At 37.3% G+C, this 22,971-nt stretch overlaps 1 protein-coding gene across 6 annotated transcripts in view; it reads right to left on the reverse strand.

Moving 5' to 3' along the window:
• CPED1 (cadherin like and PC-esterase domain containing 1) overlaps window positions 1-22,971 on the reverse strand; it is a 311,112-nt gene that overhangs the window by 36,934 nt on the left and 251,207 nt on the right. For all 6 annotated transcript variants that reach the window (XM_050785084.1, XM_050785080.1, XM_050785078.1 and 3 more), the window contains one exon: window positions 16,881-17,017. In XM_050785084.1, the coding sequence (XP_050641041.1) occupies window positions 16,881-17,017 (137 nt within the window). The remainder of the gene's footprint in view (window positions 1-16,880; window positions 17,018-22,971) is intronic.

A 22,971-nucleotide genomic window follows, 5' to 3' on the forward strand; every position in this document is an offset into this window, starting at 1 on the left:
CCTAGATTTCCAGTATTTTCTGTGAGTTTATATGTGAAAAAGCAGCCCACCAAAGCATGTCAGCAGCACAACAGTCCTATTTCAGAGTTCTTAGGTACTATTATTTATTAAATAGATGATTTTAGACAAATTATGTGACCTCTCCAAGGGTTCATTTCATTATGCGTACAGTGGAGAGAAACAGAGCTCCATGTAGGAGGACTTAAATGTGATTTTAAATACTTCTTATATTCTTGGCACAAAATGTATGTATGCACAAAATGTAAGCACAAAATGAATGTATGCCACCTTGTTAGGCACTTAAAATTTGTTAGCTCCTCTAGAGAAAATGGCAGCAAAAATAGGAAATGTCTAAGTCACAGCTATTTCTCTCCTGCCCTACCAAACCTCCTCCTGATCTCCAGCAGGACTTGAAGGGTGGCTGGAAAGTTCTGTATGGAGGACTAGAAGAGAGATCGCCATCCTAAGCAAACCAATGCTCTCAGAATGGGTCCCAGGTGACCCCATTGCTGATTAGTGACTAGCAAGAGCTACCTGCATGGGAGAAGGAAGTATCACCATTGTCATTTGCACGACAAGCTCTTCTAAGTCACAAATATCTCAATAACAAATTTGAACCTAGCAGACATAGCTCTGGGATTTCTAGAGGATTATGTTATTCTAGTGCCTTTCCATTCATGAAAGATGGAAATAATAAAGTATAACTACAATGAAAATTCAGTTGTAATTTTAATATTGATTGTTCTGTTGGAAAAGCAATTTTTGTAAGAGATTGATATTTCTAACTACAAGATGTCTAACTTCAAAATGTCAGCCTTTTAATGTGCATATCACACAATTTGAAAATGCTGTCAGGAACTGGCAGAGACACAACAACAAAAAAGATAATTTTAGACCAATATCACTGATGAACATCAATGCAAAAATCCTCAATAAAATACTGGGAAACCAAATCCAGCAGCACATCAAAAAGCTTATCCACCATGATCAAGTGGGCTTCATTCCTGGGATGCAAGGCTGGTTCAACATACGCAAATCAATAAAAGTAATCCATCATATAAACAGAACCAAACACAAAAACCACATGATTATCTCAATAGATGCAGAAAAGGCTTTTGACAAAATTCAACAGCACTTCATGCTAAAAACTCTCAATAAACTAGGTATTGATGGAATGTATCTCAAAATAATAAGAGCTATTTATGACAAACCCACAGCCAATATCATACTGAATGGGCAAAAACGGGAAGCATTCCCTTTGAAAACTGGCACAAGACAGGGATGCCCTCTCTCACCACTCCTATTCAACATAGTGTTGGAAGTTCTGGCCAGGGCAATCAGGCAAGAGAAAGAAATAAAGGATATTCAATTAGGAAAAGAGGAAGTCAAATTGTCCCTGTTTGCAGATGACATGATTGTATATTTAGAAAACCCCACTGCCCAAAATCTCCTTAAGCTGATAAGGAAGTTCAGCAAAGTCTTGGGATACAAAATCAATGTGCAAAACTCACAAGCATTCCTATACACCAATAACAGACAGAGAGCCAAATCATGAGTGAACTCACATTCACAATTGCTTCAAAGAGAACAAAATACCTAGGAATCCAACTTACAAGGGATGTGAAGGACCTCTTCAAAGAGAACTACAAACCACTGCTCAGTGAAATAAAAGAGGACACAGACAAATGGAAGAACATTCCATGCTCATGGATAGGAAGAATCAATATCGTGAAAATGGCCATACTACCCAAGGTAATTTATAGATTCAATGACATCCCCATCAAGCTACCAATAACTTTCTTCACAGAATTGGAAAAAACTACTTTAAAGTTCACATGGAATCAAAAAAGAGCCCACATTGCCAAGACAATCCTAAGCAAAAAGAACAAAGCTAGAGGCATCATGCTACCTGACTTCAAACTATACTACAAGACTACAGTAACCAAAACAGCATGGTACTGTACCAAAACAGAGATATAGACCAATGGAACAGAATAGTGCCCTCAGAAATAATCACACATCTACAACCATCTGATCTTTGACAAACCTGAGAAAAACAAGAAATGGGGAAAGGATTCCCTATTTAATAAATGGTGCTGGGAAAACTGGCTAGCCATCTGTAGAAATCTGAAACTGGATCCCTTCCTTATACCTTATACAAAAATCAGTTCAAGATGGATTAAAGACTTAAATGTTAGGCCCCAAACCATAAAAACCCCAGAAGAAAACCTAGGCAGTACCATTCAGGCCATAGGTATGGGCAAGGACTTCATGACTAAAACACCAAAAGCAATGGCAACAAGAGCCAAAATTGACAAATGGGATCTAATTAAACCAAAGAGGTTCTGCACAGCAAAAGAAACTACCATCAGAGTGAACAGGCAACCTACAGAATGGGAGAAAATTTTTACAATCCACCCATCTGACAAAGGGCTAATATCTAGAATCTACAAAGAACTTAAACAAATTTACAAGAAAAAATCAAACAACCCCATTAAAAAGTGGGCAAAGGATATGAACAGACACTTCTCAAAAGAAGACATTTATTCAGCCAACACAGGAAAAAATGCTCATCATCACTGGCCATCAGAGAAATGCAAATCAAAACCACAATGAGATACCATCTCATACCAGTTAGAATGGCGATTATTAAAAAGTCAGGAAACAACAGGTGCTGGTGAGGATGTGGAGAAATAGGAATGCTTTTATGCTGTTGGTGGGACTGTAAACTAGTTCAACCATTGTGGAAGACAGTGTGGCGATTCCTCAAGGATCTAGAACTAGAAATACCATTTGACCCAGCCATCCCATTACTGGGTATATACCCAAAGGATTATAAATCATGCTGCTATAAAGACACATGCACACGTGTGTTTATTGTGGCACTATTCACAATAGCAAAGACTTGGAACCAACCCAAATGTCTATCGATAATAGACTGGATTAAGAAAATGTGGCACATATACACCACGGAATACTATGCAGCCATAAAAAAGGATGACTTCATTGACTTCATGTCCTTTATAGGGACATGGATGAACCTGGAAACCATCATGCTGGGCAAACTATTGCAAGGAGAGAAAACCAAACACTGCATGTTCTCACTCATAGGTGGGAATTGAACAATGAGAACACATGGACACGGGGTGGGGAACATCACATACTGGGGCCTGCCAGGGGTGGGAAGATTGGGGAGGGATAGCATTAGGAGATATACCTAATGTAAATAACGAGTTAATGGGTGCAGCACACTAACCTGGCACATGTATACATATGTAACAAACCTGCACGTTGTGCACATGTACCATAGAACTTAAAGTAAAACAACAAAAAAATAAATAAATAATAAAAAAAAGAAAATACTGTCAGGAATTAAAGAGTGAATCGTTTCAGTTATATGATTCCTATTCAATCTCTATATCTTTTAGGCCATTCAGTTTGGTAGATTTTTAAAAAGGAATTTTGCAGATTATTTGTTTTGAGGAACAACTTCTGTTTTAAAAGGCCTAGATTATCATAACAAATGTTTATGACTAGACATACCATTTATAAATAATTCTTTCTCTCCCCTGTGAAACTTATTGCCTTACATTAGCATGCATGGGTATTGTTTCTTTTTTGGATAAGCAAAGAGAAAAAATGTGATGTGGTTTTAAACACAAAGGTATGTTTAGAAGAGTTTTGCATCTGTTCTACTCCCATGACTCTGCACGCAGTGTGAGCTACCACAAAGTATACAGGAGTCGATATTTTCCCATTCTTTTTCACAGCATCATGAACCATAGGAACTAAAAGGAGGTAATATTCTTAGGCTCTACAAAAACTTGAGCTTGTTTTTAAATTGTTATATTAGTCGGTCTTGCATCACTATAAAAGAATGCCTGAGACTGGGTAATTGATGAAGAAGAAAAAAGATTTATTTGGCTCACAGTTCTGCAGGCTATACAAGCATGGCACCAGCATCTGCTCGATTTCTGGTGAGGTCTCAGGAAGCTTTTACTCATGGCAGAAGGTGAAGAGGGAGGAGGCATATCACAGGGCAAGAGAAGGAGCAGGAGAGATGCTGGGCTCTTTTAAACAACTAGCTTTCATGTGAACTAACAAGCAAGACCTCTCTAATTGCTGTGAGTAATTACTGTGGGGAAGGCACCAAAGTATTCATGAAGGATCCATCCCCATGACCTAAATAACTTCCAACAGGTCCCACTTCCAACACTGGGGATCACATTTCAACATGAGACTTGGAGGAAACAAACGTCCAAACTATATGAATAGGCTTATTATAAAATCCTTTAATTATCTTTGTTTTTATTTCCAGTTTCTGAGTTGCATAATCCCTGTATTAGATGAGATAAGCTAAGTACTGTAACAGATAGCCCAAAAAAACTTATAATAGCTCAAACCAAATTAAAGTTTATTTCTCTCTCAGAAAAATAGTCCAGGTGATTCAAGGCAGGTTTATGTACAGGGGTGGGGCAGGGAGGTCATTTAGGGTCCCAGGATGACTGGACTGTGTCTTCAATTATGGCTTCTAGGAACTCTCTGGACGTTGACACCCAACCGAAGGAAGGAAAAAAGAAGCTGTCAGGTTTTCTATGGGCCAGCCCTGGAAGCTGGCCACATCATTGCTAATCACATTCCACTGGTTAGAACTCAGTCTCATGGCCAAATACCTAATGTCAGGAGACACTGAGAAATATAGTCAAGTTGTATGCCATGGAGAAGAGAAACTGACTTTGATGAATGCTTAGCTATTCTCTACCACGTTCTCTTACATGCTAATTCTTCCTGGGGAAAAACTAAACCCTCTGTTCAGATTTTTCCACCTACGAACTAGCAGAAGTGGGAAGTATGTGACAGGCGAAATTTTAATTTGTGTGATGCCTGAAAGGTCTTTTATTTTGAGAAGTTGGTTTCCTGAGACGAATACTATCAAGAAACATCACTTCTTACCAATACCATTTATTGGTAACAATACAAGCAAGACTCTGGGAACTTTTAATTTAAATGTACAATGAAAAGATTTTTATCTCATTTTGTTTCTTCTTGAAGGGAACTAACAATGGTAATACTTAGACTTTTAAATATTTTAATCCATAACCTCTTTTCTCCAGCATTACCAAAAGTAACCAGGACATAGTTAAAGAAACAAGTTAGAAATAAAATGCAATTTGGTGGCTATCTAGGTTGAATCAATACAAAGGTAGTTAGCTTCTCAGAGTCTTCTGATCTGTTGTGGCAGGAAAAGAATTGGATACATGTAGTATCAATAGATAAGAAAAGAAAAAGAAAAAACTTAAAATCATTTTCCTTTTTCCTTTCTTTCCTCCTGCATCACATCAGTTTTATCATCAATATTTACAGAAGTGGTAGCATTTCTCTGGATCTAATAAAGTGCATGTAGATTTCAACACAAGACTGAGCCTAGTTAACAGGAACCCACTAGAATCTTCCCAAAGGGGAAGTTATGTAGGAGTGCAGTAAGAGCTAATTGTCCATGAATCCAGGTAATGCCTGTTTACCGGAGAGCTTTCACATTGCTATTGATACGGGAAATAAAAGTGAGGTGAGGAGGAGTCTTATTTGTTACATCTAGTCCAGAGCCAAGCATAACGCATATATTTAGAAAGCTCTACAGTGATTCCAATGAGCCCTAAGGTCGAAAACCACTGATCTCCTAAGAAACACGCATTTCTAAATGATGAAAGGGGTGGTTCAGTTGTAATACAAAGCTGAGGCTGGTCAGACGGCTAATGACATTTAGGTCATGATGAAAATCTAGCTCAACAAAGCATCCCTCTGTGAAATGTGATGTGGTTACAATAAATGTTTTCCAATTGTGCATTTTAATTAAGTTGGATGTAGATGAGCAGGCAAATTGATGTTTGCAGTCAAAAACAAATAAAAGACTGACACGCAAATCACTCTCAGACATAAAGTCTGGCGAAAAAAAAAAAAAAAAAGACCGAAGCGAGCAACTATATAACATCACCTAGGCATAGCTCTTCTAGCTGCTTGGAACAAAATTATTTGTCTACATTGCCATTATGTCTGGACTGTTGTAGTATTTATTGAATGCTGAAGGAGGGCATCATGTGTAAGTCATCATTTCCTGGTAAGAGTGAGTTGCACTCTTTCCTTGTATCTGACTGATTTACTGAAACTCACAGGCAACAATGAATTACATAACCATAATGGAATTCACATATTAGTCAGAGCATATTATTATAAATTAGCCACACTTTGAAAATTTAAACACCTTTAAGTCCAAGACACTACTTAACGTGAAAACATTACTTAAAAATTTAAGTTACATTCCCTGTTTTAACAGCTGAGTTTAAGTACTTTTTGTAAATATTGCCTTTTTATATTTCCCTTTCTTAATTGCACTCCCCTCTCAGATATTTTATTACTGGTTGAAATTCTGAACTGTTTTCCACTGACAAACAAAATAAAGGCTTGTTTAATTCAGTTAGGTCAGGCTTCTAAGTTTTTACAGTTGTAAATTTGATTTTCATATTTCTAAACTATTTCCTACATATTTCACCCTGTGTTTACAAAATTATGTTCTCATAATTTCTGTGTTCCATTCAGCATTTATAAAGAGGTGGATATCTATTTAAAGAAATGTGTGAAAGTATCATTGAATATATAGCTTCCTTTTTTTCAATTGATTCTCCTTTAATTCAACACAATTGTATATCACAAAACCTATGTACATATACAAAAACCTACAAGTGAAATAAACCTGTAAATGAAATTGTTTGGATACATTTAAAGTTCAAAAGTGTCCCATATTCACCTAATGTTCAGAGGGGAAAACTTGTTCCAACTTTCCACCCAAGATCAGCCCCCTGTTCATGTTGCTGCAATGAAGACAAATGACTGAGGTATGTAAAGTATGATCCTGCTCACAGGCCATTAAGTGTGGTTAGATTCCTGGTCAAAATTACTAGAAGCTTGAACATCTTTTCAGATCTCCACTGATTTGTGTATTGTTCCTTCCGTATAGGCAGGTGGGCTTCTATTTGCAAGTACAGTCTTGGCATTCATCCATGTAAAACAGTAGGAAAAAGATATAAAAGGTCACAATAATGACATAAGGAAATTCAACTGAGAGAAATTACTACTTGGAGATTCTAAAGAAAGCAGAACACTATTCGAAGGCCTAACTTTCTAATAATTCTCAATGCCCTGGCCAAATTCCATTGCCTTTTAATTCAATTCTTCAGAGAGAGACAATTCACTTTAATATGTTCCCAAAGAGAAAATTACAGGACGGTTTTGTTTATTTTTATTATTCTCATGGAAAGTAAGAAATAGATGTACCGGGAAAACCCTTTGCTCACCTACTCCTATTCATAAGTGAAGCTTTCTTAAAATAAGTGCTAGTCATAGTTGTATTTGTGAATGTTTACACAATTATCTCTGTGCTGTGTGGAATATGAGTCTATGCAACTGACTGTTTATGGCTAACTCCTGTGATTCTGAATTAAAAAATATCTTTCTCAGGCTCTCTCCTCTGCATTTCCACTGCCTCTGCCTTGGTTCTAATTTATACAACCTTTTCAAATATAGACTTTTAGATTAAGAAAACAATGCTCACACATTGCAAAAATGAAAATCATACAGAAATATTTAAAAATATCTCTTCATGCCTAACCAACTATGCTTTACCACCCAAGCTGGCTTCATGAGCATGTGACCTGGATGGTCTTCCAGGGCCACATGCTTTGAAGGGTCCTATGCTTGGTTCATTGCTCTTCTATTGTCTTTTTTTCCCCAAACTTCAACTTTTATTGCAGATATGGGGGTATGTGTGCAGGTTTGCTGCATGAGTATATTGTATGATGCTGAGGTTTGGGATATGGATCCTTGTCATGCAGATAGTGAGCACAGTACCCAATAGGTAATTTTTCCACCTATGGCCCCTCCCCTTCGTCCCCAGCAGTCTGTAGCATCTATTGTTCCCATGTTTTATGTCCACGTGTGCTTAATGTTTAGCTCTCACTTACAAGTGAGAAAATGTAGTATTTTATTTTCTGTTCCTGTGTTAATTTGCTTAGAATTATGGCCTCCAGCTACATTCACGTTTCTGCAAAGGATGTGATTTTGTTCTTTTTATGGCTGTAGTATTCCATGGTATGTATATATGTACCACATTTCTTTATCCAGTTCACCACTGAAGGGCACCTAGGTTGATTCCATGTCTTTGCTAATGTGGTGATGAACATACGAGTGCATGCGTCTTTTTGGCAGAACAATTTATTTCCTTCGGGAAGGAAATAAATAAATAAATATACCCAGTAATGGGATTGCTGGGTCAAATGATAGCTCAGTTTTAAGTTCTTTGAGAATTCTCCAAACTGCTTTCCACAGTGGCTGAACTAATTTACATTCCCACCAATAGTGTATAAGTGTTCTTTTTGCTCTGCAGCCTCTCCAGCATCTGTTGTTTTTTGACTTTTCAGTAATAGCCATTCTCATTGGTATGAAATGGTATCTTATTGCTGTTTTCTTAAAGGATTTTTATAGCTTGAGGTCTTACATTTAAATCTTTAATATATCTTGAAATAATTTTTGTATATGGTGAAAAATAAGGGTCCGGTTTCATTGTTCTGCATATGTCTAGCCAGTTATCCCAGCACCATTTATTGAATAAAGAGCCTTTCATCATTGCTTGCTTTTACTGGCCTTGTTGAAGATTAGATGGTTGTAGATGTGCAGCTTTATCTCTGAGTTTTCTATTCTTTTCCATTTGTCTATGTGTCTGGTTTTCAGTCAGTACCATGTTGTTTTGGTTACTGCAGCGTTATAGTATAGCTTGAAGTTGGGTAGTTATATCTTTGGCATAAGCTTTGTTTTTTTGCTTAGGATTGGTTTAACTATTAGAGCTCTTTTTTGGTCCCATATGAATGTTAGAATAGTTTTTCCCAATTCTATGAAAAGTGACATTGGCAGATTGATAGGAGGAGCATTGAATCTGTAATTTCTTTGGGCAGTATGGCGATTTTAACAATATTAATTATTCCAATCCATGAACATGTAAGGTTTTTCCATTTATGTATTTCATCTCTGATTTTTTCAGCAGTATTTTGAAGTCATCCTCATAGAGATCTTTCACCACCTTGCTTATCTCTATTCCCAGGTATTTCATTTTCATTGTGGCTATTGTAAATGGGATTGCGTTCTTGATTTGACTCAGCCTGGACATTATTGGTGTATAAAAATACTACTGAGTTCTGTACATTGATCTTGTATCCTAAAACTTCACTAAAATTGTTTATTAGTTCTAAGAGCCTTTTGGCAGTCTCTAGGGTTTTCTAGGTGTAGAATCATATCGTTAACAAAGAGAGATAGTTTGACATTTTTTCCTATTTTGATGCCATTTATTTCTTTCTCATTCCTGATTGCTCTGGCTAGAACTTCCAGTACTATGTTGAATAGGAGTGGTAAGAGTAGGTATACTTGTTTTGTTTCAGTCCTCAAGGGGAATAATGCCAGTTTTTGCCCATTCCATATGATGTTAGCTGTGGGTTTGTCATAGATGGCTCTTATTATTTTTAAGTATCTTCTTTCAATTGATGCCTAGTCTGTTGAGAGTTTTTTATCATGAAGGAATGCTGAATTTTATAAGAAGCTTTTTCTATATGTATTGAGATGATTATGTGACTTTTTGCTTTCATTCTGTTTATGTGGTGAATCACATTTACTGATTTGCATACATTGAACCAGCCTTGCATCCCAGGAATAATGTCTACTTGGTTGTAGTATATTAATTTTTTGATGTGCTGCTGAATTCGGTTTGCTAGTATTTGGTTGAGAATCTTTGCATCTATGTTCATCAGGCAAACTGGCCTAAAGTTTTCTATTTTCATGTGTCTCTGCCAGATTTTGGTATCAGGCTGATGCTAACTTCATGTAATGAGTTAAGAAGGAATCCCTCCTCTTTGATTTTCTGGGATAGTTTCAGTAGCATTAGTACTAATTCTTTTTTGTACATCTGGTAGAATTTGACTGTGAATCCATCTGGTTCATGTCTTGTTTTGGTTGGTAGGTTTTTTTTTTACTACTGATTCAATTTCAGAGCTCAATATTGGTCTATTCAAAATTTTGATCTCTTCCTTTTCAATTTTGGGAGTTTGTGTGTTTTCAGGAATTTATCCATTTCCTCTAGATTTTCTAATTTCTGCGCATAGAGTTATTCATAGTATTATTCTCTGAGGATCTTTTGTATTTCTGTGGAATCAGTTCTAATATCATCTTTGTCATTTATGATTGTACTTATTTGGATCTCTCTTTTCGTGTTGTTAATGTAGTTAGCAGTCTATCGATCTTACTTATCTCTTTGAAGAATCCACTTCTGTTTTCATTGATCTTTTGTAAGGATTTTTACATCTCTATTTTGTTCAGTTCTTCTCTAACATTAGTTATTTGTTTTTTCTGCTAGGTTTTGGGTTAGTTTGCTCTCTGTTTTCTAATTCCTTTAGGTGTAAAGTTATAGTTTTAATTTGAGATCTCTCTTACTTTTTGATGAAGGTGGTTACTGCTATAAACATTCCTCTTAACACAACTTTAGTTGTGTTCCAGATATTTTGGTAATTCAGTTCCTATTTTCATTAATTTCAAACAAATTTTAAATTTATGCCTTAATTTCATTCTTCTTCCAAAAGTTATTCAGGAGCAAGTTGTTTAATATCCATGTATTTGGGTAGGTTTAAGATATTTTCTTGATATTTCTGTTTTTATTGTACTGTGGTGTGAGAATGTGCTTTGCATGATTTAATTTTTTTTTGGAATCTATTGAGATTTGCTTTATGTTCAAGCATGTGGTCAATCTTAGGATATGTTCCATGTGTAGATGAGAAGAATATATATTCTGTGGTTGTTGGGTGGAGTGTTCTGTAGATGCTTATTAGGTCCAATTGGTCAAGTGTTGATTTTAAGTCCAGAGTTTCTTTGTTAGTTTCCTGCCTTGGAGGTCTGTCTAATGCTGTCAGTGGGGTGTTAAAGTCTCCCACTATTATTGTGTCTAAATCTGTTCATAGGCCAACAAGAACGTGTTTTATGAACCTGGGTGCTCCAATATTTGGTATGTAAATATTTAGGATAGTTAAATCTCCTTGTTGGATTTACTCTTTATTATTATATAATGCCTTTCTTTGTCCTTCTTAATTTTTATTGGTTTAAAGTCTATTGTATCTGATATAAAATAGCAACTCCTGCTCTTTTTTGTTTGTATGGTGTACCTTTCTTCATCCCTTTACTTTGAGCCTGTGTGTATTCTTACATCAAGATGGGTCTCTTGAAGACAGAAAATGGTTGGGTCTTATCTTTGTACCCAAGTGCTACTTGGTGCTACTCTGTGCATTTTAAATATGTCATTTAGCCCATTTACATTTAGGGTTAGTATTGATATGTGAGATTTTGATCCTGTCATCATTTTATTAGCTGGTTGTTATATAGACTATATTGTGTAGTTGCTTTATAATGCCAGTGAGCTATGTTCTTAAGTGTGTTTTTGTGGTAGCAGGTGTCGATCTTTTAATTCCATGTTCAGTACTCCCTTAAGGACCTCTTATAATGCTCGTGGTCTATTTGAAACAAATTCCCTCAGTGTATGCTTATCTGAGAATGATTTTATTTCTCCTTCCCTTATAAAGTTTATTTTAGTGGGATATAAAATTCTTGGTTGGAATTTCTTTTCTTTAAGGATGCTGAAAATAGGCCCTTAATCTCCCCTGGCTTGTAAGGTTTCTGCTGAAAGGTCTGCTGCCAACCTAATGGGGTTCCCTCTGTATGGGACTTGACTCTTCACTCTAGCTGCCTTTAAAATTTTTTCTTTTGTATTGACCTTAGTGAATCTGATGAGAATGTTCTTTGGGGATGGTCGTCTCATAGAGTATCTAGCTGGAGTTCTCCATATTTTTTGAATACACATGTTAACCTCTTTCATGAGATTAGGGAAATTTTCATGAACTATATCATCAAATGCATTTTCCAAGTTGTTTATTATCTCTCCCCTCTCAGGAAGGCCAATGAGTTGCAGATTTGTTCTCTTTATACAATCACATATTTCTTGGAGTTTTTGTTTAACTTTTTAAAATACTTTTTTCTTTATTTTTGTTTGAGTTGATTCAAAGAACCAGTCTTTGAGTTTGGAAAGTCTTTCCTCAGCCTGGTCTATTCTGCTATTAATACTTCTGATTGTATTATGAAATTCTTACGGTGAATTTTTTCAAGTCTAGAAGTTAAATTTGAATCTTTCTGAAAATGGCTATTTCATCTTTGAACTCTTGGATTATTTTACTGGATTTCTTGAATTGAGTTTCAACTTTCTATTGAATCTTGATGAGTTTCTTTGACATCCATATTCTGAATTCTATGTCTATCATTTCAGTCATTTTATACTGATTAAGAAACATTGCTGGGGAGCTAGTGCACTCATTTTGAGGTAAGAGGACACTCTGGTTTCTAAATTGCCAGAATTCTTGGGCTGATTCTTTCCTATTTGGTAGTGTTAGTGTTCCTTTAAATATGGTGTGAGTTGAGTATAGTCACTTGGCTTTATTTCTGGATGTTTTGAAAGGGTAAAGGCTCTGTACAGCATCTTTATTTGTGGCTTAATGCTTTTTTTGTTTGTTTGTTTGTTTCACAGGGTGCTATATTAGCAAACTCTTTTTGGTGTGGCAGTTTGGGCTATGATCCAGTAGATGGCATGTAAGAGTAATGTGTGTTAGGCCCTTACTCAGCCACAGGGCTCCTCTGTATTTACTCAAGTTTCCAGCCATGCTTTGCAGTACAGTGCAGAGAGAGGTGACTTCCTCTCATTAGTTCTACTCCTACACCTTTGGGAGCCCCCTTTAATCACTGGTACTGTGTCTGCATTTCTTTTGTTAGGTGATCCAAGCTGTGGGGCTCCCTGAACAGAGGCTCCAGCAAGGAGATAGGCCACGTTCTTTCCAGGCTGGTCCTGTGGAGGGAGGCATGCCTTGCTCCTGTTCCAGCCCATGAAACCACACATCTCATCCCTCTTAGTGCTCTGAGAGTGTGGGTTTGTTTTCCACTTGAGTGCTGGCCACAGATCTTGGCTCAGCACTCTTGAGCTGCACACTGCAGCCTGGGACACCAGGATCAGCTAGTGGCTTTATCCTTTGAACCCTTGGAATTAGGTTCCACGTGCGCTAGGGGATCTAAAGTGCTCCCAGGCCATCAGGAACATAATCAGGTGGAGCAAAGCATCCAGCTGTGCAGTGGAGGCTGCTGTGCACATGTTCCTGCGAGAAGCCAGGCAGGGTGTGGAGGAGGGCCTGCAGAACAGATGTGCCCCAGTCCCATGGGGAAGTTGACCCCATTTTCTTCTGGCCAAGCAGTAGGCTGGGGCTAAAATTTCTTGGATGGAGATAGGGAACCTTGCGGGGATGGGTGCCTATAGCCAGGTTCCGCCAGAGATGTGTCATGCACTAAGGCTCCTGTTTCTGCACTGGTTCAGGTACCATTTATGTCTACTCTCTGGACAGATTCCCCTGTCAGCTCAAATGTCCATAGGGTATGTTGGGTCCCCTGTAGCCAGGAATCCAGAGGTCCACAGCAAGTGTGGGTAGTCCCACAGTTCCTTCACTCACCCATTCCCCAGGACCCATTCAGGCCTGGGAACTAGCCCCAGTGTTTGGGTACCCTGGACAGGGTTACCAGCATCCTCCCTCCTCAGCCTTAGCATCTGTGTTGCCATCTGCTCTTTGCATTTTCTCTCCAAAGATATGTCCAAATGTTGGTTTACTTGAAACTTTGATCTCTCTCAGGCATTTCTTGGCTATGTCACTGGCCCTCATGTTCACCTTTTGTTCTACTGTTGTCTTGAAACTCTTAATAAATTATGAACACAGGATCCTGTATTTTTATTTTGCATCCTACCCCTCTCCTATTCCTCTCCACCTATGAAATTACTCTTAACTGTTTGTGACTTCAAGAAATTCTCTATGTATGTAAACATGTTTATAGGTATGCATTGGTTTTTACATCAATGGGATTATTCTGGATATAGTCTATAATTGCTTTGCCTCCTCAATTATGCATGTTGGAATTTTCCCATTACACAGCCTCTGCCTTCCTAGCATCTATTTCTTATTACCCATAGAGAGCCTCCATACTGCTGTGGCATGGCCTTTCTAGTGCTGATTATGTCACTTCTCTGTTAAAAATGGATAATGCTTCCCTCTTGCATATACAATAAATTAGTGCCTTGATAAATACATCAGGCTATTTAGACCTATTGGCAGTGTGCTGGCAAATTTGAGTTTCTGAGCATGCAAGTTCTGAAGAACACCTACAAACTAGGAGAGTCACAAAGATAAGCCCCTTTGCTGTGCAGTGAGCTAACTGGTCTTCTGAAGTCTCATCTAAGCATGGACTTCTATTTTCAAACTTTGCAACACCCTCTCTCATTAACAGGTATGAAAAACGATCTTTTTTTTTTTTTTAACCACTCCTTGGTAGAGTTACTAATAATCAGCCTAGAAATCAGTAAAGGTAATGTTGTGGGCTGAAAGTTTATGTTTCCTCCAAATTCATATGTTGAAATACTAATCTCCAATGTGATGCTATTAGGAGGCAGGGGTCTCTAGGAGGTCATCATGTTTAGATAAGGTCATAATGATAGAGGCTTCATGAAGGGATTTGTTTCCTTATAAGAAGATTCAGAGACTAAAACTCTTTCTCTCTCTTTGTTGTGTGATGACAAAGCAAGAAGGCAGTCAACAGAAGCCAGGAAGAGGGCTATCCCTAGAACCTGACCATGCTGGCACCCTGATCTAGGACTCCGTAGCCTCCAGAACTGTAAGAAATAAGTGTCTGTTGTTTAAGTCACACAGTCTATTGTATGTTATTATAGCAGCTCGAGCTAAGACAAACAGGGAAGAGGGCCTTTAGCTTTTTACAAAGTTGATTAATCTACCACAGAGGGTTATTTTACAGATGAAGAAAATGAGCCTGAGAAACAAGACGTGTCATGCCCAAAACCGCAGAATTTAGTGATGAACTTAAATGAACATCTATTGCTTTTCAGGTTAATAGACTGTGACAGTTTCTTGGAATTTTTCTGAACACTCTAAATTCTGAGGTCAGAATGGTATTCTGAGCTTAGAGAAGTCTGGCTGTATGGCAACAGCTATTGTCATTGCTCCCAGTGCAACATTTATAGGATATGGAGGCTGGATTATCCAAGTTGATGCTTTAAAATGCCTGTGGAGGGCTGGGCGCGGTGGCTCACACCTGTAATCCCAGCACTTTGGGAGGCCGAGGTGGGTGGATCACTTGAGGTCAGGAGTTCGAAACCAGCCTGGCCAACATAGTGAAACCCCATCTCTACTAAAAATACAAAAAATTAGCCAGGCATGGTGGCGGGCGCCTGTAATCCCAGCTACTCGGGAGGCTGAGGCAGGAGACTCACTTGAACCTGGGAGGTAGAGGTTGCATTGAGCTGAGATCGCGCCATTGCACTCCAGCTTGGGTGACAGTGCGAGACTCCATCTTAAAAAAATAAATAAATAATGCTCGTGGAGTAGCCACTCCCATACATGTATGATTATCAGTGAATTACTCAATCTCCCTGAGCTTTAATTATCTTAATCAGAAAAAAGATATGATAATGTCTACCTTAGCTGTGATTAGGAATAAATACATTTTTGATTTATTCATTTACTCAACAAATATTAAGTTACTATTCTGTGTCAAAAATGAAGCTCAACAATGAGATTATGGCAGTGGACCCTGCTCTCATGAAGCTTACAATCTGGAGGGATTTAAAGTGTAAGAAATCAGTTTCTTGCACAAAATCAATGCTCAATAACACTGCAAAATATTTCTAAATGATTTTCTTGCCTTCTTTTTTTTAAAAAAGGAACTAACACTGCCGATTGATCTTTAGAGATATTCTCAATCATGAAAATTGGAACATCTATATTGAAATCACCATGAAGAAGATGTCCATCTTCCCATCCTGTCCTTCACCTCCTGTTGTTCTTCTTTAACTATTTGCTAGTAAATTGGCATACCTTCTGCCCAGTGCTTTTTTTCTATGTGTTTTAATAGAGCTTTGTGAAAAATCAGCTTTTGAACTCAGTCTCGCTCATGTGTGAGAGCTTACAAACTGTATAAGGAAATGTCCATCTAATAAAAAGCACTTTGAAAATCGGGTTAAGGATTACTTACTTGATGTTAACCAAGCATCTCGGTCTATGTGCCCATTTTGCATATCCGAGAGTTCTGCCAGACTCTACCTAGTCAGAGCATGCCTAGCAAGAAGACACTGCATGTCCCAGAAATCAGCTTAGAAGCCTCACTAAAGGAAAAATCAGCCTAGTGAGGTCCATGTGAGACCTGCCCAGGAATGTGAAAGAAGATCAGTAAGGTTAGTGCGTAAAAACAATGCCATGCACTTGGAAAGCTCTAGAAGTGAATCTTGCATGCAGGACCTTTTGATTTCCTGTGCTGAGCTGCAGATGTCTGTTTTCACAGCAGTGCCTGCCAGAGCTGCAGTTGACAAGGCCAGCTGCTCTCAACTGCCAACTGTCAGTTGACGTGGCAAGCTCCTACCAATTTGTGCTGAGAAAACAGCATGGAATCGGGTCAGCATAGGACAAGACTTTAATATCCTCCATCTGTCAAATAGAGTTACTTGGAGAAAACTGAACATTTGGAGCAGGAGTTGTTCAGGCTATTCTATGATAACATCTATACATGATTCAAAAAGCCAAATTGCATTCAGTTAGTTTTCCTCTGCTGTGAGACAGCAGGAATTGGTCTAGTAGATACAACTGTATGACATTTAGTACTTCAGGTGGCATACATTAAAGGCTTCCCCCACTAGATCCAGAACCTACCTTCCTTCCTCCCAGGCACTGCTGGAGTTGAGGCTTAGTTAGGACACCATATTGGCAGTTGTGGGGCTGCCAGGTTATTTCTCTCCAGTCACACGTCCTGTTGTCTGAACAACTAAGGCAAGGCACGATCCACTGGCCTGGAATAGATGGCAAAACTTTCTTTGGTTCTGTTTCTGCTGATGAAATTATAATTTGTAAGTAACTTTAAAATTCAGCTATGGCACACCATTTCAGAAATTATAGTAAGACCATCCTTATCCTTTAAATCTAGTGGAATAATGAAGGCATGGCTTCCTGCCAACCAAATAGAATAGCAACATTAAGTAATGTTCTGAAATAACACATTTCATGCTGAAATCAAGTATGAGCTCTGTTCCATGAAACCTTATACTTATTAAAAATCTAAGTATTACTCAATCATTGCCTATTTTTAAACAGTACATTGAGTACTTAAGTAGGACCAAAGCATTAATAGATTGGGAGCCCCCCAAATTAGCAATTAGCCTCAAATATTTATTAGCCTAACACATGCATAGGTTCTCCATCCAATAGTATAATAGATCTATTCCCTGCTCTCAAGAGATTTAAGATACAAGAGAACTACTTCAGTATGATAATTTATTATTTTGAAGATTAGTTATTTTTCTTTGATTTGATTGATGGCCTTTTTGGTGTGAATCTCTTCACCTCTTCCTAGCTGTTGCCTGAATTTCTTCATCTGTTAGATGAGGTGTGTACTATTCTCACATGATTGGTGTAAGGATGTAATGGAGTAATGTATTTAAGACACATTTGCAATATTGTATTTATCTTTTGTTACTAACAGAGTTCAGGTAGAAAGTAGGTCCCAAGCTTTAGCAAATGTTTATAAAATAAATGAATATTCTCTATGCATTTAAGATCTTTCCTGTTTTATTGATAGAATAACATTCATGCAAAACACTTCAGCTTTTAGTGTGAGTGGATACATTAATAATGTGGTAGAAAAATATAATTTTTTTCCTTGTTCATCTTTTCAGGAATTAAGTGTGAACATAGCACATCATATCAACAAATATGGAGTGGTTATTTCTCTCCTTGTTGGAGAGCGTATACACTGATGTCTCTGATAATCACTCTCCTTACCCTAAATATCTTGCTTATGTTACTAGTATATATTTACCCTTCAAAAATGAGGGGCTAAAAATCACTCAGTTCTTGAGTTAGAAAGAAAAAAATTTAAAAACTTTGTCCATTCTGGCTTTGATTAGTGGTACTGCTAATAATGGTATCTGGTGTTATATGAAGTTTAGTGGAAAGGATTTCTGTTTTTGGGAGATGAATATAGTGCATTTTATATTCATGACTTCAGGGATGTTAGAATTGTGAATGTGTTTGTGTGTGTGGAAATAGTTATAAATAATAAAATATGAAAGAGGATATAGTTTATGGCTCTTACTGATTGAGCACAGAAGGAGAAAGAAGTGTAGGTATATTAAGAGAGAGAAACTGGAAGAGATAAAAGAAAATCAGAGGGAAAGGAGATGAGAAAATTATGAATTCCAGGAACGGAAAGAAAATATACAATAACTTTGCGGGGTACAATGTCAACTGGAAGAGAAATACAAAACTTCAAAAGGAATGCAGACTCATTTGTTCTTCTTACCACAATTTTTTTCTTCTCTTTGATTTTTACATGTAATGAGAATTCCAGAAAACTGCTTTATTAAATGTCTATCTACTAGGTACTTTCTAAGCAATTTCAGGAATGATAAATTAACCTTTATGTCTCTGTATACATATGACTCTCTAGAAGGATTTAATACAGTAAGTATATACTCTGTTGAAGTGTGAGGCATTACTGGTGTTAAAATATCATAATAAGTTTTAAAAAACAGTTAACATTTTTCAGAACCTCCCAAATGCTAGGAATATTCTAAAAACTTTAATTTATCAACATATTTAAACATCAACAACCCTGTTATCATCTCCTTAACCAGGGCTCAGGAACTTGTCTGAGATCCTCTAGTTAGTAGGTGGTAGAACTAGGATTTGAGCAGGGCAGTCAGCTCCAGAGTCCATGCTCTTAACTATAATGCTACACCTCAAAAATTTATAATCAGGTTAGAAGGTTATAATTTATACATAATATAATAACTATAGCATCGTAACAAGCAACACATAATGGAGTAAAAATGTCTGTGTGGTTGTCAAAGAGTTGGGGCTTTGGAGACCACACACACCTGGGCTCTATCTCCAACTGGCCCTGCGAACCTCAACATTGACTACATATGAGAGTCACGTGGAAAGCTTTTAAAAATTCCCATGCCCACATTGTACCCCAGACTGAATCACAATCAGTGGGGATGGAGCTCAGGCATCAGTATATTTTAATGCTTCTTTGGTGATTCCAATATGCTGCCAAGGCTAAAACCCACTATTTAAATTGGACAAATTACTTAATCTTTTCATGATTAAATTTACTTCTCTATAAGGAAAATATGTATAACACCTGCCCTAGTGCCTGATTCCCTAATAGTCAACATATATATTTTATATATTTTCCCACCTCTATTCTCAGAGAGCCACAGTTGTTCAAAATAGAGAAAGAGTCATGGAAGTCAGAGTGTTCCAGAAGTGTCCATGAAGCAAATAAAATGTGAACAGGTGTTTAGGGACAGATAAGATTTGAAGACGTGGAAGGAGTGACACTTTAGGTACAGTGAAGAGATGGGCCTGACGGGAATGAGAATGAAGAACTGGCTGCATATATTGGAGAAAAAGAGGGTCTGCTATGTGAAAGATGTTTCTGAAGTTTCTGGTTATACAGAATGGCAGTACTGCTAAAAGAAACAACACAGAAAATTTTGGAGAGATGCTGGTTTTTGAACAGCAAAATAAAGATTATCCTCCTCAAAAGTGCTTATTTTTCCATCCAATTCTCTTTTATAATTTCTTTTTCATTCAGAATATATCTTGCTTTCTAATTCTGTTCTGGCAAGCATGGTTTGTCATTAATAACCAACATCCTCCACATCTTTGATGTAGACACAGCCTAAATTTTAATCTTTGTTGATGAATTTCTCAAGCAAATCTCCTTAGATAAATGATAGTCTTTCCTTCACAGAGGTTCACATTGAGTGGCTTCGTAGCATCACGTTGGATGGAGTTAGAAGAGGCCTTACTTAGGGTGTGTCCTTTCTCTCTCCCTGCCCCCTCACTTTTTTTTTTTTTTTTTAACAGAAGAGGCACTCTGAGGCCTGAAGAGTTAAATAACAGAAGTGGGGTCATGCTGTTAATGACAGAGCCAGAACTGAGGTCTCTGAGTCTTCAATTTGCCTATCCTTTTATCATATTAGGCTAGGTCACCACAAAATAATCAGCAGAAAATGAAATACAGCCCCACTGCCTCATTGGTAGCACTTATAGGAAAACTCACAAACTGATTGTTATAATGAATTTATTTTAAAAGGCTGAATTTATTTAGTGAGTTCCTGTGTTGACAGAGACTATGTTTAAGCAAAGATTGTTAATTTTCTTTCTAATAGGATAATGATATGTTGAGGGCATAAATGTGTCTCTGCTAATGAGATTCTATTTAATAATCTTTTGAAGGGCTAAGTTTTCATCAGATCTCAGAATCTCAGAGCATATGCATCCCACCCCTACTCCAGACACTCCACCCCTCAACCTTGCTGACAGCTAATTTTGCACAAACTGAGGCCCACTTTGGCCACTTGCTGCCAAGGATGAAGAAACAAGTGGCTAATTGCGTGCACAAAGATTCAAATATGGGTGCAATTAGTTTGTGGGCATGAAATCGCATGCACATAAAAAGGAAGCCTGATTGGATCTCTGAAAACTTGGCCCCAGTGGTTCATACTACTCTATATTTATACAGCCATCACTCTGCATTTTTGCATTGGTTAACAATTCCTTTTATTTATTGTGAGTTAAATACTGCTTGCAATAGGCATCTGTATAACATCTGCAAAACTGGTGCTCTTGACATTTTAAATAATACCAGCTCTTTGCTAAAATTGTCCAAAAAAGTACCATAAATTCTATGTTATATATTTGAACACTGAATGAATCAAAGCTGTGATTTCTGAAGTAAAGTGTGACATACGTTTTAGGAAACAACATTCTGAGGAATGAAATTGTCTTTTGGGAGAAGTCATTTGATTTATAATTATAGCTCTATATTTAATGCAAGTTAGATTTCAGCCATTTCAGTGAGTCAGATTGAATGATACAACGGAGGAAAAAAGGTCAACTCTGGTTTAGTGTTGAGGTGAGACAGGAAATCATGTAAATGTTGGCACTAATTTCTGACTCTGTAATGTTCTAATACAAAGCATTTTTACTTAAGAAGAAAAAATCCATCTATATTTTCAATATTAGTATTAAAGTATAAGTTGTCATAATTTCTTGCTAAAATAAGGTAGGATAATATTTTTAATTGTTTACATATCATAAAATGCAATCTGAAATATTTTCCTTAAAGTTAATTCTCATTCAATGACCACTGTAGAAATTTTTATTTTTCCTAATTAGAATAATTATTTTTTTTTGCTTAAGCAACAGATTTAATTATAGGTTGTATCTTACAGTTAAATTATTTCCTAAAAAATAGAAATCAATTTAAGAATTAAAAAAATACAGTCATTCAAAAGTTTAATGGCTGATGTTATTGAAAATGATATCTTGAGATCAATACATAGGCAAAGCGAAAAAAAGAGATCTGGTTTTGCCAAATAACTGTAATGTGCTTTTAAAATAAGATTTTCAAATTAGTCTATTTTTGGCCATTAAAACTAAATCCAGAGCTCCTAAATAAACTTTCTCCCAATTTGGTCCACTATAACAACTTCTTTCAGTAGGAGGGAATCCTGCTGCTAAGGAAGGAAATCATCTCTAGCAGCAAATAATACATTCTTGCAGACTGCTATCCCGGCCTCACTTGTTAAGTTTTTGAGTCTTTGGGCCTTTTGGAGCTTGAGGATGGAACAGTTGGTTGTCGTGATTGTGCCCTGGCTGCTCATAGTCTTCTGTGGATGGGAGGGAGGTTGGATCTTGGTTTTAGTTCAGCAATCATTTTAAAATCATATATTAGACATTGGAAGATGGATAAGGGACAATCTCTTCTCTAGAGAAGCCTGTGATCTAGGTAAGCCATCAGTAAAAGCATATTGCTCATGCACCCTTGATGCATTAATGAGTACACTGCAATATATATATATTCTCTATATATTCTATATTTATATATTTTATCAATTATAAAACATAAAAAGAAAAATATCAGGTAAAATATAAATGCATATATATTTTAATCTTTATCGGCTTCACCCTATGAAGAGCCCCGTGCCACTTCCTTTTCTTCCTGGGGAACATCATTTCGTTTTGGAGACTAAGTGAGAACCATGTAAATACTTAACATAATGTGGTAAAGTGCTGTTGCAGACATGTGCCCCGGATATACTGGGAAGAAGCTAAGCTGGGAATCTGGTGGTGAAAAAAGGCTTCCTGGAGAGGACTTCCAGCATCAGAAGTTGGGCAAAGATGGGAAGAGGACTTGTGGGTAAAGGGAACAGTGTGGACAAAACCTGAAGTTCTAAAGGATCACTGTCAACATAGAGAGGCAGAGGCTGGGAGAAGGCTGGAAATATAGAAATGGGCCAGATTAGGGAGGCTTCAAATTGTCAGGCTAAGGAGCATGCCCTTGATTTGTGAGTCAATTTGGGGCCTTCTTTAAGGAGGTCTAGCTCCTTAAGTACCAGAAGCCCACTGTTCTATGGCAGCCTCACCCACAATGTCCAGGCACAAAGCCCAACATAAGTTAGCGTACATTTAGTGAGCGAACAGAACAAGCTGCCACTTCTTAAAGAATCCCAGTAATGTACCTTGAACTTTTTGTTGAAGAACTTTTGCCTTGGTGCAGTTGAAGTAGGAGGAATAGAATTGTTTTATGAATTCTCATAAATTGTCATCTGATAAAAAATATTTAACTGGACACATCAGTGTCTCCTTTGTATGGAAGAGTATATATCTCATTTAGCAGAGAATCACAAATCACACCACCTGACACACCATAATGGGTAAATCCCTCTCC

This window comes from Macaca thibetana, chromosome 3, assembly GCF_024542745.1.
Source record: "Macaca thibetana thibetana isolate TM-01 chromosome 3, ASM2454274v1, whole genome shotgun sequence".
NCBI lineage: Eukaryota > Metazoa > Chordata > Mammalia > Primates > Cercopithecidae > Macaca > Macaca thibetana.